General features: G+C 33.0%; 2 protein-coding genes across 2 annotated transcripts; both read left to right on the top strand.

Moving 5' to 3' along the window:
* Positions 1-3,669: 3,669 nt before the first annotated feature.
* Positions 3,670-5,563, top strand: LOC110815886 (neurogenic locus notch-like protein). Its single transcript, XM_022043858.2, has 6 exons — positions 3,670-3,963; positions 4,123-4,278; positions 4,748-4,828; positions 4,899-5,024; positions 5,107-5,202; positions 5,312-5,563. Exons 1-6 carry the CDS (start codon positions 3,858-3,860, stop codon positions 5,371-5,373), a joined length of 627 nt encoding a protein of 208 aa, XP_021899550.1. The 5' UTR covers positions 3,670-3,857; the 3' UTR covers positions 5,374-5,563.
* An 11,877-nt stretch (positions 5,564-17,440) lies between these two features.
* On the top strand, positions 17,441-21,250 carry LOC110815913 (VAN3-binding protein-like). Its single transcript, XM_022043888.2, has 7 exons — positions 17,441-17,858; positions 18,294-18,419; positions 19,188-19,623; positions 19,717-19,953; positions 20,309-20,358; positions 20,576-20,633; positions 20,811-21,250. The coding sequence occupies exons 1-7, from the start codon at positions 17,556-17,558 to the stop codon at positions 21,023-21,025; spliced, it is 1,425 nt and encodes a 474-aa protein (XP_021899580.1). The 5' UTR covers positions 17,441-17,555; the 3' UTR covers positions 21,026-21,250.
* The last annotated feature ends 1,443 nt before the right edge of the window (positions 21,251-22,693 follow it).

Genomic DNA, 22,693 nt, shown 5'->3' with positions numbered 1-22,693 from the left:
AAAACTGAACCCCCGATTTATTGGACCATTTAAAGTCTTAGATAGAACTGGTACCGCCGTCTACAGACTGGCACTGCCTCCAGAACTTTTCAATATCCACAATGTGTTTTATGTGTCCATGCTACGTAAGTACAACCCGGACCCCTCTCATGTCTTGACCCACGAGTCTCTTTCACTCTAGAAGAATCTATCCTACGAGGAAGTACCGGTCGGCATTGTGGATCGAAAGAGTAGATTACGCTGCAACCGAAAAATTTCCTTTATAAAGGTCATATGGCATAACCACACACCGAATGAGGCTACATTGGAGCTAAAATCAGACTTTAGAATCCAGTATCCCCAGCTGTTCGATTGAGAATGAGAGATAAATTTGAGGGATCAAATTTCTTTTAAAGGTGCGAGAGTTGTAACACCCATCAAAACCTTTTTTTTCATTTTTTATTAATAAATATAATAATTTATTTATTTAATTTATTTTATTCTATTTTATTTTATTTTAATTTATTAACGATTAAATTGAAAATAATTTTGAGAAAAATGAGTAGAAAATTAGGTTCTGAAGATATTTTTGAAAGAAAAATCAAAAACCGGAGGCCAAAACTTAATTTAAAAAAAATTTATCTCATCAGACGCCCGGTCAGCAGCCCCGACTAACCAGGACACGCCAAGTGGCAGAGGCGCTTATGCGGGAGGTCACGCTGGGGAGCCACGTGGCCGATCTGCATGTGCACGATCGAACGGCTGAGGTCCGTTCCTGCGCGCACAGATGGCCCAGAGTGAATCGCGATGGACGGCCCAGATTGGATGGCGATGAAAGGTCCAGATTCACTACCTATTAATCGCGATCGGATGGTCCAAATCAAATGCGATGGATAGCCCAGATCAAAAGCAGATGGGTATAAATAACCTAATCTGCACCCTAACCCTAGCCGCCAGAACCCCTCGGCGGAGAAGACAACTCAGCCGCCAGGGAGCCAACCGCCGCCACCTGTCGCCGCCACCTGCCGTCGCATCGAAAACCTTTCTGACCGAAAAAAAAAGGTAAAAATTTCTCCTTTTACACGAAATTAAATTTTAAGCCCACCCACGGCAAAATTGGAGTGAAAGAACTGGCTAATTGGCTGAAAAATACCGACGAAGCCCGGCGGCACCGCCGCGGAAAATTTCACAAACTACCTCAATGAGGCCCTTCCCGATTCCTGTTTTGCATAATTTTTCTACCGTTGTGACCACCATTTTCTTCTTTACAGGTTGACCGAAGTGAAACACTCAACTGCAATATGAGCCGAATGAGCTGCCGCACCGAAAAACCCCCCACCGTTGAGTTTCAATTTTTCGTATTTTTTCGGGCCACCGAGGCCCTTTAGCGTGTGTGATCACAGAAATCGATGCAAAATTGACCGAATTCAGCCAAAAAAGATCAAAAATGACCAACTCGAGGTGGACCGCCGTCGCTGGAGCACAGCAAAGCCGCCGTGCCGAATTTTTAAAATTGACCGAGCGGGCCCTAAGACTGATTTTGGATTTACTTGGAATATTTATGGGTACTATAAGCGCGTTTTAGTTCCCGAAAAAAAATTCAGGGAACCTAAGGATCGCCCGTAGGCGCAGTAAATCGTTTAGCTTTTTGACGTCAAATCGAGTAAGGATCCTTCACCCTATTTCCTATCATAGAATTGAAGTTTAAATAAATAATAATACGGTATTTTATATAAATTAAATAGATGTGTATAATTAATTACAGATTACTAATGGAGCCCAAACCGGACACTGTTCTCTATTGATTTATTTTACAGTCTAAAAGTATGATAGTATCTGATTTATCTATTTTATGGTTTAAATGAAATATCCAGAGAGATGGTAAACGGATAAGGTACATGGAGAACCCTACTGTGAACGTTGTCTCATACCGGACGGGGTATGGAGACTTAGTAATTTGACACTCATACCAGACGGGTATGGGGATGGCCTGCTTCACTCTCATAGCAAACGGAGTATTGAGGTTTAATGGCTTAGCGCTCATACAGGATGGGGTATGGGGACGGCCCTGTAATTGAGATTGTTAAGGGAAAGAGTTCACGTGTAGCGGAGACACCCCTATGAAACCCCATGGATACTATTAGGCTGGTGAAATGAGAAATAGTTATGATTTGGTTTATTGTTAATGAATATGAAATTATGATATATTCTATGTTCCTGATTATTCATAAAGTTATTATCTGTATGGTATTATTGTCTCTATAGGTTGTTTTCATAAATTCCACTACGGTAAGTGAGGTAAATAATTTTATGATTAATAAACGAATTTGTTAAATTTAGTACTCCATTAGTTGTTTTGAATATCAACATTTGCTTATGTGTTGGTGATATAGTATGATATTCTTAATAGGCTAGTGTAGCTCATCCTTTATTTAACCATTTCAGATCAAGAGGACCTGGTTTTAGAGTCCGATCCGCAAGAAGATTGCGAGTAGATGCTAGATACTTTCTATTTTCTATTATTTTTCTTATTTCTCGTGTTTCTTTCAGAGAATTCATTTCGTAATGTTGTTCAGCACTTTTAAGTTATTGTGTAAGGAATATAAATCTTAATATTTTATTTCACTTCTGCACTTAAATTATTATATATTTTTTTTTGTATTTTTGGGATTATTACACATTTCCTTCACAAAGAATAAGTCTTATTTTATTCAAATTCAATGATATTAAGAGAAAAGAAAACAAAATACAAATAATAAGTAACAATAAATTATAGAACGATCAAAGAGAACATGCAAGATCGTCCCCTTGCTTCACTAACACAGTAGAATGGACATAAGTCTCCTGTATCTCATGTGTTAGCAAGCAGTTCATCATTGCATAAAAGGTACAAAGAAAACTCATTACTATTAATGCTCCTTTTATTGCTTCTAATACGGAATTATTAGCCAGTAATTTCTCTCATATGGTAAAATGGATGATAATTTTCATAGTTTTCTCCTTATTATTATATAAATGTCTACTCTTTTCCAATTACTTTACTGCCCAACAAGCAATCTTATCAAAGAGATATACAACTTTCATCCCCCACTTTCTATTGATTACTTTCTTAATACTCTCTGCAAATTACTATTCTAAGTAATCAAACACTTTCTTAATGTGTTTAGCAAACTGTAACCAATTGCATCTTTCTTCCTTACTACTTGTCATCTCAGCTTTGTGATTATAAAATTTTTTATACTCCTATTCTAATTGTTCAAATCACCATTTCCAACTTATCAAATATTCACAAAATTATTTTAAATAAAATTTTTATATTTATATTGATAATTTTTTTATGTCGATTATAATTTTGACTTAATCCTCACATGTCAAACACGTGTAACTATCGATTTCATTATTGTTTTAATACACGTGGATAAGATATTTAAAAAAATTTTTAAAAAAATGAAGAATATATATTATTTAATAATTTTTAGATACTCTTTCTCGGCTTCAAATAAATTTTCTCCTTGTACGTATCCTGGATTTTCAAAATCCCACGCCCAAATTGTCATCTTATTTCCTTTCTGAAACAGTAGAAAATCAAATTTAAAATTACCCAGTTATCAATGCATATATCTTTAGGTCAATGCATTTAAATCAAATTTTTTAGAAAGCTATAAAAGTTGTAACCTTTATTTGAAATGCGAGGTAACGAGAAACTTCAACTCTCAACGACCCAACTTAGGGAGGTCCACGAATGTTAAGCCGGTCAGCCACGTTAACTTCCAACTACGACAGCTTCCCGCTCCATTAAAGGCGCCTCAAATCTTGAAACTCCTCCCTCCTTTCTATATCTATTTACTTCGTTCTCTCTGCATATTCAATTTCTAGAGATGGCTTCTGTTGCCGCCGTGATTTCTCTTCTCCTTATTCCCCTTCTTCTTCATTCTAACACTGCTGCGAGCGACTTTTTGACTCCACTTCTCTCTCCCCTTTTCGGTTCGTTCCTTTAATTTTTATGAATTACCAATTATTTTTATTCTTTTGTGGGTATTACACGATTATTAATTTATTTGGCTTTATTGGTTTGATATTTTGATGCGTTTTAGCAACTGGGTGTTGCTTAATTTTTTTTTTTGTTTGATGTGGTTTTGGTAGATGATGTGTGCAAAGAAGTAGAGTGTGGAAGGGGTAGTTGCAAGTCTTCTCCAAATAGTACCTTCTTCTTTGAATGTCATTGTGATCTTGGGTGGAAGCAGACGCGCTCTGATCAAGATCATCTTTTCAACTTTCTTCCGTGCATAGTTCCCAACTGTTAGCTCTCTTTCTCTTTCTCTCTCTCTCACGTCTATTGTAATTGGGAATCTAATTTTGTTTTCCATGTAAGATGCTTTTTTACTGATTTGATTAATAGATAATCATACTGATAGAACATTAAAATTACATCTTGGATGTTATATGTATCCGCTACAGGGTATATTTAATTAGTCCTTAGATATGGGAATACTATGGTATAGTTTAGATCTCCAGGGTAAATAATCAAAGTTTAAAAGATAGAACAGTAGGTAGTTTGAACTTCGGAGTAGAAGAAACACGAGATTACAAGTACTGAAAATTGGTGACGCAGTGTCATGAATGAAACACCTCAAGATTCCTGCTCTAGTCAAACATTATAAGTACAGTTCTGTTTATGCATTTGACATAAAATATTTCCCCATGTTAGTTCAGAAATAGTTAAATAAGAGTTTGACTGGGTTCCTGATTTTGTCTCCGGGTTGGTCAGGCACACTCAATTCAGCCTGCCTTGAAGCTGCTCCCTCTGTTCAACAGAAATCCCCAAGAGCTAATGAGTCAATCTTCGATCGTGAGTAGAAGCTATAACAATTAGGCTGTGTTTGGATTGCAGCTAATTTGTTGTGCTGTGGTTTTTTCAGCCTGCAGGTGGGCAGATTGTGGAGGTGGTTCGTGCAAAAAGTTATCAGAGTTCACCTATGCTTGTGAATGTGAAAAAGGCTATAATAACATACTCAATGTATCTGCATTCCCATGTTACAGAGAATGTAAGTACACTCTACGAGTGCTCGTTGAAAAAACAAGTATTTATAGATATGAAGCTGAGTTTTCGGATGATTTTACTTGAAGGTGCATTTGGAATGGATTGTGCAAATCTTGGGATTGCTTTGTCAAACCGTTCTTCTTCTGGGACGCATGCTTTGCCTGACAGTGGGAAGAACCAAGGTATGTTTTTCATGATTATTGGGACCATGTTTGTCTGGATGAATTTTATGAATGAAGAAGAAAAGGGTATTCAAATTGATCATCATCATGTTCGTTCTGCTGGTTTCAGCTCCAGGAGAGAATGGGTTTTGGTGGGTAGTTTTGACAATGGCTCTGGCTTTGTGGATGTAGTTGAATGACTAAGCAGCAGATGAATAATTATGGTGAGTTACGAGCTTATTGATAAATAAGCTGCGGATGAATATTTTGGTGTTGTAATTAATCAGTTAGACGAGAGATTTTCTCGCACGGTTGCACTCACCACATGTAAATTATGAACCACTGCAATATGATGAGTTAACATGGCAGGAACTGATTTTAAGCCTTTCTTTCGGATATATTTTCTTTCTGATTATTTGCTGAAAATCAATTAGGAAAGTACCTTTAAACTAAACTAGGAATTAAGTGAAAAATTATTCCAAGTTTGTGATGCTAAAAGGCCTTCTTGAGGCCCCATCCAGAATACAATTAATCGTGAATGGATCCAAAATAGTGCTTAAAAATAGTCCCAACCCAGAAACTTTTAGGGAATTGTGGAGTATGGGCTTCAATGTATTTGAAATTTTTCTTGCCATTTGGCATTTCCGACGAATCTGAGCGGCAGCCAACTCTCGATCAGAGAAAATTGTTAGACGCGTGAGTGGTTTGAACATTCATAATTTGGTCCCAAAAAAATTAGCAAATTCTATACCCAATGAAATGTAGTATTTAAAAGTTGTTAATTTGAATGTAAAAAGTTATGGTCGACATTAATTTTTTTTTTTTATATTAATCTTAAAGACATCAATTATTGTAATATCAAAATTTAAGAAATTTTTTCAAAATGTTGCAGAACACCGATTGAAAATCTGAATTTAATTTTACTTTTGTACAAAATGAACCCAGAACAGCAATCAATCATCAAAACCCTACTCGGTAGTTGTATTATAATTTATAAAAGAGTGCAGAAGCCGAGCAATCCCATCTTATTATGAATCAAATCAAATCTTGCTCCTTCGTTTTCGGCGGTGTACAAATTATAGATTATAGATCCTCCACCCTCACACGTGAATTTATTAATATTTCAACCTAACCCAAATTCGTCTTCTTTAATTTCTTTGATTTTCGTGCTGGGTTTTGTTGAGTGTTTTCTTTTTCCCATATAATAATAATATATTGCGTTTGCTTTTTTGCCATTCTTGATTTTCTTTTTCCGCCTAAAGCCTTTCCATTCTTGCGTCAAGAAGCTTTATATTACACACACTGGTAATTATTTTACATTTGTTTTTTAATCAGTGCCTATCGCAGTTAAGGTGAGTATTGGAGATTGGAAGGGTAGGGTTTCATGTTCTTTGGAAACTGGAGCCAAGATTCCCCATGTTTCTCGCTCATTTACGTCATACTCATCTTCCTCCATAACTCGTACCATCCACTTTTAATCTTTTGCTACATATATATATATATATATACATATAAGCTCATCCCAAACCCCCAATCAAATAACATATTATTATATAAATATCTATATCACACGTGTGTGTGTGTGTGTCAAAAATTGAGCTCCATTGCAATTTTGTTGAGTTCGTTTTTTCAAGTTTATATGCGTGTAACGTTCGAAATTCGACTCCATCCGCGCCTAAAGTTCATGAAAGGACAAGGAATCCGGGAACTTAATGGGCTACATATACAAATCATAGGGTATTGTAAATACATATATATATGAACATATAATATTATACATGTTGGTCATCATTTAAAGTCCTGGATAAGAGGAGTATTTTATATATATATATATATGGGGTTTGTGAGAAAGGGCAAGTTCGTTCGTGGTGTGGGGGGGGGGGGGGGGGGCAATGCTCAAAATTCTCCCACTAGAAGTAGATGGATGGATATCCACGTCCATCATCCATGACCAGACACACGTGTACTAACTGAGACCTTCTTTTTCTGTTTTTTTTTTTATTTTTTAATGATGAAAAAACATAAATAGAAATTATAAGTTATAAATACTTTGATTTAAATAATGATGATAGATATAATTATGGAGAGATGGAAATGGTAATTTAGCAAGTGGTGGGTGGTGTTGATAATCAAAGATTCCATTAATATTGAATTTGAATCTAATTTCCCAATTGCATCATCACCTCATGCTCTGTTTATGTCTACACAAAACCACTGAAATTTTCTCCCCTCTTTCTCAAATGGGTAGAAGTTCAACATTTTACGAACCCTCTTGGGAGCCACTATATATACATACATATATATATAAAGACTTGAGCAAGTTGAGATTGAATATTCAGGCTGTGTTTTGACTAAAAGTCAACAGAATTAATTTAATTTTTTTAAAATAATAATAATAATAATAATAATAAGAAAGTGTAGTAATTTTAAGAGAGTTTTGACGTGAATGTTGTAAGGGGGTCCACCAAGGGGTGGAGTTAGTATCAAATTTTAATGATGAAAAGGAGTTATTATGTCCTCATACCACCACATATGACATGCCCCCTTCCTTTCTCACTCTCTCAAATCCCTCTCAACTCCTACACTTGTCTATATATATATATATATATATATATAATATATTTATTAAAATAATAAATTAATATGGGTTGAGAATATATTAAAAATTAATTTAGGAGTTTTATTTGGTCAATAAAGTACTTTTATCTCTGTGAAAAAATGAAATGAACATTAGAATTATTTACTAAATACATAAAATTTTGAAATATTACTAAACAACTTATTAGTTTATATTCATGAGCTTATAAACTTAATCAAACGTGCCTACATAATTTCTTATTTCATTAAATAGCACTTAACAACATCCATACGGCTTTTACTTTTAATCTTGATAAATATTAAATAAATTTCAAACACATTTATTAACAAAATTTTATTATGAAAATTAATTAAAAAAAAAGATTGAAAGATGCATTTTTATTTATTTATTTATTTATTTTGTTTAATATCATAAATGAAGAACCAGTTGATTAAGTAGAGATTTATTTGCTGAAAAGCCGGGGACTTAAACATCAAAGTATTTATTTTTCATAATTAAATGACGCCTCCTACCACCCTTATCCCTTGTTTTAATGCCCTCCCTCCTCTCTCTGTTTAAATAACATTTCCAGACCCCTTTTTTTCTATTATTTAAAAACCCTTTTTCTGATTATATATATTTTTTGTATATTAAATATTTATTTATATAATCCTTATAATATAGATATATATTGCATTTTAAAATTTTAAATAACAAAGTCAGTCCGATTTTGACCCGATAATGTTCATCACTACGCGAAAGCATGACTTGAAAACACTGCTTACGCGTGTTTCTGTATGTATGTATGTATATATATATATATATTGTGGGCAGTAGTCCCAAGTAGGAGTTTGTGAGTGATGATTAATTCTGAGAATAAACTAAGTTTGAAGCATACGAGTTAATATTTTAATGGATGATTCTCATGGATAACGAAAAATCTGTTTCCATTTACATTGGCAAAAAGTACAAACATTCTCCTTCTCTGACTCTCTACTTGAGCTTTCTTTGACCACATTCCTGCAACATGTTTATATTTCTGCCATGCATTAATCAAATATATATGTACACACACACGCGTATATTTTCTGAACTTCTTATGATTCAATGTTAGGAAGAAATAAAAAAATTTGGAATTTTATATTCTAGCAATTGCGTCTCCAAGATCCCCTTTTAGAAATGTACAACACTAAGAATTAGATTAACGTAATCCATTTATTCACCAACTATGCCATCCAAAGGTCTCTTTTTATGCATGTATTATAGGGTAAATGTTAAGATATATTAAACACATTGAAATGATTCGAATGCAACTGTATAAGATTCCAAGGCACGTGATGATGCTTCTTAGTAGGTTTACAAACAGATTAAGTAGACCAAATAATACAAAGTCAAGTCTAGCCCATATACATATATATATATATATATGTTCATTAATTTATTTTCAAATAGCTACCGCACACTTTGGTTAGGAAATTAAGGTCGTGTAAAATTTCTTATTATATAATCATATATTACAGACAATGTAATATGTAAAATTGATACAAAAATGGTATGAAGTAAAGTGGAGGGTGGGTACGTTCCCTTTAATCATTGACAACTTACCAGTCATGGGTGGTGTTGCCTCCTTTGAAGGTTATTATACACAGTCCATAAATCAGTCTCTAAATAAATTAATAAAAATGTCAATTTTCACATTTACTACTCCAGTTCACTAGGTCCCCATTTGCCGGCATATTTTTTTTTTTTTTTTTCCAATTTCTATACTTTATTTTTTTAAAAATATATATATATATGTATTATCTCCATTTTCTTTTATAATAAATTAATTCCAAAAGGTTGTTGTGCTTCGATCCATTTCCTTCTCTCCATGGGGAACGAAAGGTAAATGTTCGAAAGTACTTTTCCCTTGCAAAATTTTAAAGTTAAATGAATAATTAAATTGAATAATATAAAAAAAAAAACACTAGAAGTTTAGATTAGATTAGGCTAGCAAATATTGATTAGTATATAAATCCTAAATTTATAGTTTTAAAGAACCAAGTGTTATTCATCATTACAATTAATTCAAGTACTAATATATTATTGTTACTCTCACCTTTCTCTTAACTTTGTTTTTCCTCATTGCCTTTAAATTATGATAGGATTTCTATACCAACAGATGGATTTTATACTCTCTTTTTTTTTTTTTTAATGTAGAGTAAAGATATTACATATGATTCATTAATTATTGTAAAAATTCTAAAAAGTACCTAATTGATTAACATATTCTATTAAAATTTTAATAAAGAATAATACCCATTTTAGAAATTGTTGTTTAACGTGTGTGTGTGTATATATATATTTATAAATTCTGATATTTGATTTTTATGAGATCACATCTAGTAGTATTGTGTGTACATGAGCAAAATGATACACACACACAATGTCTTCTGTCACATATAATGTATAATAGAATGTAGAAAGATGGAGAACATTAGGTCTACAATGAAGACGAAATATATTAATGTTATTTATAGTGCGCCTAACAAGATAATTATTTGTAATATTATCAAAGATATCGTTGCAGTGTGTAATATGCAAGCTTCGGTAAATATATATATATATATATATATAAAATATCCAAGCAGTAAATATATATATATATGTAATTAAATAACAAAAAAAAGAAAGAGATGAGAGATCGAAAAGGGAGATACGCGACTGCGAGAGGAGAGAGGGTCGAGCGGCATCTACGACCGAGAGAGAAGAGTCTTACCATGTTGCGTGACGTAGCAGCCGAGAGAGAAAGAAAATGAGGCACGATGGCCATGGCGCATGCGACGGTGGAGAAAGGACACAGTTGCGGGGAAGAAGATGAAAGCAAAGAAAAAAAAAAGGCAGAAAAGAAGATGGAGAATAAGAGAGAGAAGAATCATGTCGGGTAGAGAGAGAAAGAAGAAGAAGAAGAAGAAGAAGAAATGAAAAAAAAGGGAGAGAAGAAGAAAAAAAAAATTAATTAGGAAGAAAAATGGAGGGATGACGACCAAATATGATGTTGGTGCACCGCATGTGACAACGTGACATTTTCGGTGACACGCGTATGATGACGTGTGGTGGCGCTAGCGACCGGGACCGCATGTCCAAATGTAAAATCTATTCCTAATTTTGCTTAATATACTTTTCAAAATTATTCATAATTTAATATGTGTTTTCTATTATAAACGATGAAAATTATTCAAACAGTATTCAAATTTTTGAGAGGACCGTAGATCGAAATAGAAAAAATTCTCAAAGCTTTCCTAATCACATTATAGGTAAGAATTATATATATTTCGTACGGATGCATAAATTATATATTTATGAAAACGTGTATGTGTACAGTACATTATGTGTGAATGTCTAAATATATGTGTAATATAATATAAATATAATTAGTATGTCTAATTTATATTTACGTGTGTTTATATAGTGTATATATATCTACGTTATTACACACGTGAATGTATATATATAAAAATATACGATAAATGTGATATGAATTGATAAGAACAGAATTGATAAGAATAAAACTGATAAGAGTAAATACGTGAATAAATAAATAAATATATATATATATATATATGATATGTTGTGTGTGATTGTGTGTATATTATTAAGTATGAATATATGCGTATGTTTCGGTAGAGATTGTGTGTGTGTGAATAAAAATATATATTTTACGTGAGACATGTAGTAAGGGTACATGTCTGTATTATAATATGTGTACACATGCTATGCGTGTGAAATGTACAACCAGTGCGTGTACGTGCAGAATTTGGGTACACTGCACTTATTATGTTATCTGGTACAGATATATAAAGAGTACTGGCAAGTCGTTTTGGAAGGGGTTCCAGAACCAGCAATTAGAACAGCTGTGTCTGATATGCAGAAAATAAAAATTGAGAGATTGAAGTTAAAGGACCTCAAAGCAAAGAATTACTTATTCTAGGCTATTGGTCATCCGATCTTAGAGACCATCTTACATAAAGATACCTCCAAGCAAATTTGGGATTCAATAAAAATAAAAATCCTAGGGGGAAGGTTTTCCGAATGAGAGCAACATTTCTTAAATAAGAGAAATCCCTTAGGTGGAAAGAAAATCCCTCAAGTGAGAAAATTTTCTAATATGAAGAAATTATCAAAAATGAGAGAAACCTCCAAATAGATATACTCTACCTAACAAATTCTAAGTCTGATAGAAGCCCAATGACAATTTAAATTTTTCTAAGAATTCTTATTGTATCCCTCTAGGGAAACAAATATCCTCAATATTCTAAAATTCTTTTCAACTATGTTTAGAGACTCCAATAGTGGTTCTAAATTGTAGGAAAATAAATAACCATATCCTTAGGAAATAGAACTTTCATTCAAGGAATTAAAATCAAACAACGCCTAACTAGAATCCTTCTATCTATAAATTATAGTACTCTTAGAAGAAAAAAATTTCGTAGGCGAGGTATGGTCGTAAGAATTGCCCTCACACCCAACTATTAGTAAATTTTCAATACGTTACTCATCAAAGTAGCGCAGCGAAAGCGTGATGAACCACAATCACCACACCTAGATGATTTTTCTCTTTAAACCAAAAAGAGTAAATGGATGACGTGAGTAAACGGTGACTCATATCTTAAGGTCATACTTAAGAGTAATCACATAATTCTTGGGAACATAGAGTGTACTTGCGAGAAATAGAGCTAAATGTAACTGCTTACAGCAAAACTAATAATTAAATCTTCTACTAAAAAAAATTCATAATCACCTTCGAGGATAATCATTGATTCCTTAACTCTTTAAGCTCATTTCCACCAATCACACCTTAATTGTTAGAAGTTAGAAAAATAATAAGTTAAATTAAACACCTAAACTTAAGGATCGATATGCCTTTAGATAAAATCATAACTCACTAATTATACTAACTGTTTTTTTAAAAATCTGATTAAGGCACCATCCCGTTTAAACTCGCAAATGAAAATTTGGGGACAAAAACTTCAAGAGGAGGGAAGATTCCGACACGAGAAAAATTTTCCTAAGTGACAGAAATTCCCTAACAAAAGTAGGTGTCTTCCTAGTGAGAGAAAAATCTCTCCTAACAAAAATTTCCAAAATAAAGAGGTGACTAATTTCAATTCCTTAATGTCCAATTTGGTGGACCAAATTGTTTAAGTGAGGGAGATTATAATATCCAAGCAGTGGCAAATATATATATGTAATATCCAAGCGGTAAATATACATATATATGTAATTAAATAAAAAAAAAGAAAAAAAGATATTAGAGATTGAGAAGGGAGAGATGCGACTGTGAGAGGAAATAGATGTTGACAACCGAGAGATAAAGGTCTTGCCACGTTGCACGATGTAGTAGCTAAGAAATAAAGGAAATAAGGCATTGTGACCATGGCGCATGGCGATGGAGAGAGGAAGCAGTCGCGGGGAAGAAGAATAAAGAAAGAAAAAGGCATAAAAAAAGAAGGAGAAGAATGATGTCGGGTAGAGAGAGACAGAGAGAGAGAGAGAGAGAAAGAGAAGAAAAAGAAGAATAAGAAGAAGAAAGAAAAAGAATAAATGAAAAAAAGGGAGATAAGAAGAAAAAAAAAGACAAAAAATTAGTTAAGGAAGAAAAATGGAGGGATGACGACCAAATATGATGTTAGTGTGCCGCATATGACAATGTACGCTGATTCAACCATCAGCGGTTGACATTTTCGATGACACGCGTATGATGACGTATGGTGGCACTAGCAACCTGGACTGCGTGTCCGAAGGTAAAATTCATTTTTAATTTCGCGTAATATAGTTTTTAAAATTATTTATAATTTAATCTAAGCATTTTCTATTATAAAAGAGAAAAACTATTCAAAAGGTATTCGAATTTTCGAGAGGACCGTAGATCAAGATAGAAAGGATTTCTAAAGCTTTCCTGATCACACAGTAGGTAAGAATTATATGTATTCCGTACGAAAATATAAATTATATGTTTATAAAAAAGTATATGTGTATAGTGCATTATGTGTGAATGTCTAAATATATATATAATATGATATAAATATAATTAATATGTTTGATTTGTATTTATGTATGTTTATATAGTGTATATATATCTACGTTGTTACACATGTATGTATATATATATATAAATATACGATAAATATGATATGAATTGATAAGAATATAACTGATAAGAACAAATACGTGAATATATATATATATATGATATGTTATGTGTGATTGTGTATACGTGTTTAAGTATGAAATATATGTTTATGTTTCAGTAAAGATTGTGTGTGTGTGTGTGTGTGAATATAAATATGTATTTTATGTGAGACATGTAGTAACGGTACATGTCTGTATTATAATATGTGTGTACACACGCTATGCGTGTGAAATGTACAACCAGTGAGTGTAAGTGTAGAATTTGGGTACATTGCAATTGCTATGTGATATGATATAGATATATAATACATTGTATTTGTTGTGTGATCTAGTACAGGTGCATGAGAAATATGAGTATTTTGTGTTTGCTGTGTGATCTAGTACATGATGATTCATAAAATAATTTAAAATATATAGTTCTGATGTGCATGATGATATTATGTATTTTGTGTATGTATGTGTGTTTAATTATACATATAAATTAACATCTCAAGTAGGAAAGAAACGAATTAAAAATGAGAGAGATTTGGAAATAGTATAGAGTGTAAGGACCCTGAGTATCTACTCATTTAGTCTGAATCGAGGAGGGGAAGGTACGTGTGTGGCTGAAGTTCAGTGAGTATGATGAACCTGTACATAGATAGAGTTTGAAACCTAATTCAGACGTTAATACGTATTTGTGAGTATAGGTCACTTAACAAACGTACCTGCTATAGCCATTGTGAAATTTATATGTGTGTGATATTCATGCGATGGGGGGATCCATTTTACCTTTCTTTAATGACGATATAAACAACATCGCTCGATGAAATCTTAGATATGATATTCTTAGTATATTGTGATTGTTCGAGTGTAAGTTTAATCTTAAAAGAGAATAAAAATTAAGTTATAAGAATGAATATTAAAATATGTTTTATATGATGATTCGTTTTATTGTGTATTTTAATTGTGATGCTTATTTAACATTTTCTTTAATGATAAAAATTATTATATTTTATATATTGCATGAATGTATGTACGTAAGTCTCTGTTATCGAATTTTTTTTCTTACTGAACTTGTGAACCTTATCCCAATTCACCCTCATCCAGGTCAGAAGAAGTCAAAGATCAAAGGAAGATAACAAAAAAAAAATATTAGTTTTTTTTAATATTATAAATTAATTTAAATATCTTAATTATTTATTTACAAATAATTATCTAGTCATAAGGGATATGTATTAAAATGTAGTTCTACTGTATATTTAATAATTATTTGTTCTACTAATTGAACATATTGTGCTAACGTCCGTACTCATAGACATTGGAGTTCGGACGGTTACACAATTATCTTATTTAAAAAGATATATAACATAATTTTTATTTTAATAATAGTAAATGTGGTTCTCTTATTTATTAATATAGCTTATCTAAATGTTTTAATTTATTAAAAATATAAATACCTAATAAATTAACAATGAGAATATACGATTTAAATAACATGAACATCATTAATCTAGGTTGACTGTCATAAAACATGCTCTTTTGTTATGAGGTTTTGATCTAAGTGGGTGTTTGTATATAGCATTATAATAATTGTGTATGTCCTTGTTACATAAATGAGTGTATTAAACTAACTCAAGAATTATTCTATAGAGTTCTCATTACTCATCAAATAATTATTTATTCAATAATATATATATGTTATTAGCATTTAAATATAATTTTATCATAAATAATTGATACAAGAATAATTATTTTCTAATACTAAGAGATTAAATTATTTTTATATACCTTGATTAAACTAGTTATTAGCTAGATTTAACAAATTTTATATTTTTAATAAAAAAGAAACATCATATATAATACATTCAAAGAATTATTGAATTTCATGACTATATCATGCGAATAAAATAATTTTCTAACTAAAAAATTGATCTAAATAATATAATATATATTTATGTATATAATAGATTGGTGGTTATTACAGTTTAATAATATCAATATTCTAAATTATGTTAGAATACAGTAAATAAAAAAAAATATCAATAAGTTAAATTATTACATATAGGTTCAAAATTCACTTCAATAACTTTGAAGAGCTACGAGATATTGCTAAATGTCAATCATAATTTATAAGTAAATTTGATTTGTTTATATAATTAATATAATCATGCAGAGATAAATTAGAATCAAATTAGTATATGTATTATTAATTATATTATTAAACTTAGTTGATCAGCATCGTAATTTTTTTAAAAATTTTAAATTATATTTAAATAAAATAAAAAAATTTATAGTAATTAAAATTATCTTTAAATATACATGAAATACAGTGTATACTTTAGGACCCATAAAACACAAAATTTAGAGCATTTTAGGAAGCCATTGTCGGTTATACAAGAGCTGAGAGCTTTGGGTTGCAAGAGTTTTCAAAGATTTTATTCATATAACAAATTTTAATTATAAAATAAGTTAGTAAAGATATTATATATATATATATATATATTTGTATGTTAGGATAAAAGTAAGCCATATTTTAATCATTTGCTCTTTCTTTCTTTGGAACTATTTAAATTTTATATAGGTGGTAATAGAAACTTATATTTTGATGTTCAATTTTTATAATTATTGCTTATATTATGTTAGATTAACTTTTAATGAATTTAAAATATTATAAAAATAAAATATCTAATTTAATTAAATTGTTGGACAATAATTATTTCAAGTAGATTTTATATAAGGAAAAAAGTCTTTTCAGATACGATAATGAAAATTTTTTATTAAATTATATTTTGTCAAATTATTTTATGCAGTTACAATATATTTGTGGACGTACAGGAACAATTAATTTTTATTATTTGATGAATTTTATTCATAGCTTTAATTATTGCAAAAAATAATATCTAAAAATAAATTATAACATAATTAATAATAGAAAACCGTAAATTAATAATCTGCCCATATTTAACAAAACAACTTCCCAAGCTGGGAAATTGGCGAGACCACAAACCAGATCGGGCCCACCAGAAAACAAAGAGCTAACAACCAACTAGATCGTGACAATTGACAGTCTACTCACAAGATCCAAATCCAACCGTACGATTCAAATAGCAGACAGTAATTCTTTCCATACACTGATCTTGCAGCGCGTGTTTCCCAATTATTCATTTTTTTAATTTTTCTTAATAATATTTATTTATTATTTTAATAAAAATATATATTCCATTAATTAAATACTTAATAACTCTGACTCAGAATGCTGTAATCAGAAAATTTAGATATATCATATTAGATAACAACACCTGAATTCCGGTTGATTAATTATTATTTTTCTCAAGTTTCATTATATACATATATATATATATATAAGCGAACTTTGTAATTTTTGAATTTTTTAACTTTTTCTTACTGTTTTTATATATATATATATATTTAAAATTAAATGTAGAATAAAGAAGGAAAATAAAATTTACAATGTAATTTTATATGATCTGAAAAGAGAGAAAAAATAAGAGTGACTGACACTTTGGTCTCGTTGTCTCTTTCTCTATAAAAACGCAGGCGCAAAGGCAACACTCAGCAACAAGGCTTAGCAGTTTACTTGAGCAGAGCACCGAACTCACTCTCTTGGCTCTTTCTATCTAACATGGACAAACCCGTAATTGACTCCTGGAGACCTGATCCTGTTTTCAGGCCACCGGAGACACCACGGGAGCCAATGGAGTTCTTGTCGCGTTCGTGGAGCGTGTCGGCTCTTGAGGTCTCTAAAGCTCTCGCTCCTCCGCAACCACCTCAAATGCTTCTCTCCAAGACTTTCAGCGGTGGCTGTGTCATACAGGAGGATGTTGCCGGCGAATCGGAGGAAGCTGCAACAGTTTCAGGGAACCCCTTCTCTTTTGCTTCCTCTGAGACCTCTCAGATGGTTATGGAGCGCATCATGTCGCAGTCTGTGAGTACAGAGCATTTGCGGACAAAATTTTCTTTTGGTTTATACTGTTTATGGTCCCTGTTTATTTTTTTATTATGTGTAAATGGGTTCCATGTGCTATTTCAATATCCGGCGTTTTTGTTTTTAGTCCTTGGTTTAATGTTTAAGCATGAAGGGTTTCTTTTTGTTGGTTTCTCTCTTCCTTAAATTGTTTTAGTATTTGTTTTTTTGTTTCCATTTGGGCTGTCGAAGCAAGTAGTCCGATTTCGAAGATTCATATGTAGAGATTTACAAACAAAATTTGCTCTGTCTACCTTTTTCTTAAAATCAATCTTTTGGTTCAAGTTTTCTCTTTTTGGGTCCTGTTATCTCCACACTAATTCCTTGCTCTCTCTGGAAAAGAAGAAACAAACCAAAAGCATCTCACGCCCATCTTCTTTTTTTGGGGTTTTGCAGCAGGAGGTATCTCCACGCACTTCAGGCAGGCTCTCTCACAGCAGTGGCCCTCTTAATGGCACGCAAAGCTGCGGTTCCCTGACTGACAGTCCCCCTGTTTCTCCCTCGGAGATGGACGATGTTAAGGTTGGTTTTCTTTAGTTCTTGTGTTGACCGGCAGATGATTAAGATTTAAGGTTGCCGGAATCCGACATTGTCAATCATACTCTTTACTGCTTGCTACTAAGCGGTTATCTCTTTCTTTTTTTTTTTTTTCTTTTTTCCAAGGAAGGGCGAATCACTGCGTTACTCAGTGACTGACCACTCAGAAAATTGAAACAATAAAACATTAATAACCCAGGCTTTCTCACAAACCAAAGCCCTTTAATCTTTGCTCATATATCTTCTTTTTTATTTTTCCTGTTTCACTTTTTTCAATGAAAAAGAGTTCCACCCAGTAATTTTTTTTCAAAAAAATAATTAACCGATGGAACCCATTTTCAGTACAATCCTAAAAAGTTTTAGGAGAAAGGAAAGCGAAACTCCACCTGTAGCCTAACCCTAAAATTTCTGCAGCATACAAACCCATATTTAATTGTTAAATGTTTGATGAACACATCCATTGTGCGGTTAATCACGCGGGATCAGTTGGTCCCTGTGTTTGTTAGTTACAATACACACGTACAAAGATAATATTCAACATTTATTGTATATGGACCAGGTGGGGGTGGTGCTATTTTCAGTTCTATCTTCCTAAATAATAGCTTTACTAACTGTTTCAAACTTATATCCTTCCATTTTTTTTACAATAATTTTTGTGGGGCATTTTCTGCCACACAGGAAAAAAAAAAATTACAGTTATATGAACGAATTTAAGCCATCTCCTTCTGGAAAATGACCCATTCCTCTTTACAGAACTATTGTCGGGCCAGCAATTCCATCAATCCCCAGTTTCGTACCACGGCTTCAGCCACCCCTGGTGGCGCAGCCCTGCCCGCCGCCACATCTAAGACCGTCGGCCGTTGGCTCAAGGATAGGAGGGAAAAGAAGAAGGAAGAAGCCCGGGCTCACAATGCGCAGCTCCACGCTGCCGTTTCTGTTGCTGGAGTGGCTGCCGCCGTAGCTGCCATAGCTGCAGCCACCGCTGCTTCGTCTGGGGCCGGCAAGGATGAACAGATGGCCAAGACGGACATGGCCGTGGCATCCGCTGCCACGTTGGTAGCTGCGCAATGTGTGGAGGCGGCGGAGGCCATGGGCGCGGAACGCGAGCACCTCGCTTCTGTCGTCAGCTCGGCGGTTAATGTCCGCTCCGCCGGTGATATCATGACCTTGACGGCAGCAGCGGCAACGGGTAATTTTTTAATGCTTTTAAATGTTTTCTCTCAATCCCGGTTTTTGTTTTATATAGCAATTTGTTGATGGGAATGTTTCATGTTGTGAGAAGCTTTGAGAGGGGCTGCCACGTTAAAGGCCAGGACGTTGAAAGAGGTATGGAATATAGCGGCGGTGATTCCAGTGGAGAAGGGGGTGGGAGGGGGAGGTGGTATCAATGGCGGTGGTAGTAATGGAAGCTCTAATGGTAGTTTTAGTGGTGAGCTTGTCCCTGAAGAGAATTTCTTGGGTATCTGCAGCAGGGAATTGCTTGCAAGAGGTTGCGAGCTCCTCAAGCGCACCCGTAAAGGTAAACAAATTTCCATGATGAAATGGCTGTTGCCATCTTTTGTTTGCCGGTAAATATCAACAGGATTTGTGTTCTACTTTTAATTTATTTGCTTTAGTTGGACTGTTTTTACACTGATTGTGGAACTACTTCTGTGTGCACGTGAGGATTCTCTTGTTGTTGAGGTCTTCCCTTAATTCAATAAGCTTGAAATGCTCAATGTAAAACATTCAATAGACTATGGAGGGGAAGCAAGAGAAAGATCACAATCATAGTTATAATTATAGGTTATTAAGAAATTGAGTGCTTTTATCTGGTTTCCGTGTTTGTAATTATGTAGGAAGATTAATCAGGCTACTTTTCTGATCAATTTCAGGTGATCTTCACTGGAAAATAGTTTCTGTATACATCAACAGAATGAATCAGGTACTGCTTTAACCTTTCTAGTTCTATTTCGTGTTCTTTGATGTTGTCTTGACAGATAGAATGTTGCACAATTATTAGCGCATAATGGAACTTTAATCTATAATCAAGTGTGAACTTGGAGAGGAGGTAGAAAGGAAAAGAGTTCTCCGCATAAAAAGTTAAATCCTAAAGCATGATTCTATTTCTTTAGTTGTTTCTCAACTTTCTTTTCTTGCAGGTAATGTTGAAGATGAAGAGCAGACATGTAGCCGGGACCATTACCAAAAAGAAAAAGAGTGAGCTATGATTATTTACCTTTGTCTTTCTCTACTAATGTGAAATGGGTGTGTGTGGGTCTTGTTGATTTGGGGATTTGAGAAAGCAATTCAGCACTAGTAAAAGTAAAAGAAGGATCAAAAGGGTTTGTCTTTAACCTTTTTCTTTTTTCTTAAAATCTTGTTTTGAATTTTCAGACGTGGTGTTGGAGGTGATTAAAGATATGCCAGCATGGGCGGGGCGGCACTTACTTGAAGGCGGAGAGAACCGGAGATATTTTGGGTTGAAGACGGTGAATCGTGGGGTTGTGGAGTTTGAGTGCAGAAACCAGAGGGAATATGATATGTGGACTCAAGGGGTTTCAAGACTACTCACAGTTGCCGCAGAGCGGAGCAGTAGACATAGAATTTGAAATTGAAACTTCGTGTGGCTTAAATTAAATGGGTGGTTCTATTTGTAATGATATTTTGGTATATATATATATATATAGAAGGGGGGAGAGAGAGAGAGATGATCCTTTTGAACACACAACAAACAAGATGTCAAGAAAAAATTTGGTGGGGGGCTGTAATTTTTTTTTGGGGTGTTTCTGCTGTAAAAAGGGTTGAAATTAAAGAATTTAAGTTTTTGATCCAAATGTGGGTGGGGGGGTCGTCCCTGGAATATATAATCTTAAAAACTCAATGTTCTGAAATTTGAAGTAGAAAACAGTAAAAAGGCAAATCAATCCCATGTGATTGTTGTTTAATTTCACTGTTTGGAGAAGAGGGAAAAAGGAGTATCTTGGACTGGGATGGGATGGTCAAAAAGAGGGAGGAAGGAATAAGGTAATAAAATACAAGATGCTGATTCTCGTTTTTTGTTTTCACATGTGGGCTTTTTTTAAGGCTTTAAAATTATTATTATTTATTGGCTCTTAGTTTTAGGTTTCCTCTTTGGCCCAACTCATGATTGTCTTCCACTTTATATCAAAAGTTTTTGTTTGCATTAAGTGATTTGTGAAGTAAACAACAAATCATAATATTTAATTATGGTTATATCCATAATTCTCTCTTAAGGACATAATTTAATTATCATGTATTTATTAAATTTAATTAATTCAATGTTATCAAAGGAAGTAGCAAAGTCTGAGGATTTCATGTTTTGACTTGTCTTGGGGGAAGATGAGTGCATAATTTGAAGATAGAAATTTGAAGTCATGCCAAATTGAGAGAAATGATTGGGTTTCTTGTTTGGAAGAAAAAGAAAGGATGTCTCAGTTAAATATTTATGCAAATCTTTCTTTTTAAAGTCTTTTCTCTAATTGATAAATCATTTGCCTTAAAATCTTTCAATTTCAACTTTATTTAGTGAATTAACTTAAAAAGTACATGATAAAAACCCAATGTTTACTACCCAAGTAATTGCTGCTTGCTAATAATAACACAAAGTTTTAATGACTACATAAATCCATAATCCTCCTTATATATATATATATATAAAATATCTAGAATTATTAATTATTATGAGGTGGAGGAAACTCCTAAAAGCAGAACTGAGTCAAAGGAAATTGTTCATGTGGTCCTCAAATGATGGGTACGACTTAAAAAAGTAAAAAAATTGGTCCACCACTAGGGCCTGCAATTACTCTTGCTAACATAAACTGGGCACTTGCAGCCGAATGATCGAAATCATTGATGTCTTGGGTGCACGAATAACGTTTATTTTATGCCTGAGGGAAAAAAAAAAAACAATTTAATTCATGTTTTGGGTGCAAACATATTTTTACAATTCAATTTCTTGTCTTATTTCATTTCAAATATATATATATATATTTTTCTTCAATACAAAATGCTCCTGAATAAATGTAAAAAGAAATCATGATCGTGACTTATTTACACAATTCTTTATAGGAATTTTTTTCTACACATAATCTACTCTATGAAACCAGAATATTTTCTTTAGAAGAAAAATAATTTTATTGGGTCCTCTTTTCCGTAATGTGCACACCATAAGAAACAATCTCATATTGTCCAAAAATATCTCCCTCCCTCCCACTCTCTCTCTCTCTCTCTCTCTCTCTCTCTCTCTCTCTCTATGT

Source organism: Carica papaya, chromosome 3 (assembly GCF_054855325.1).
Source record: "Carica papaya isolate Zhongbai chromosome 3, ASM5485532v1, whole genome shotgun sequence".
Taxonomy (NCBI): Eukaryota; Viridiplantae; Streptophyta; class Magnoliopsida; order Brassicales; family Caricaceae; genus Carica; species Carica papaya.
This window is presented reverse-complemented; position numbering and strand designations above follow the sequence as displayed.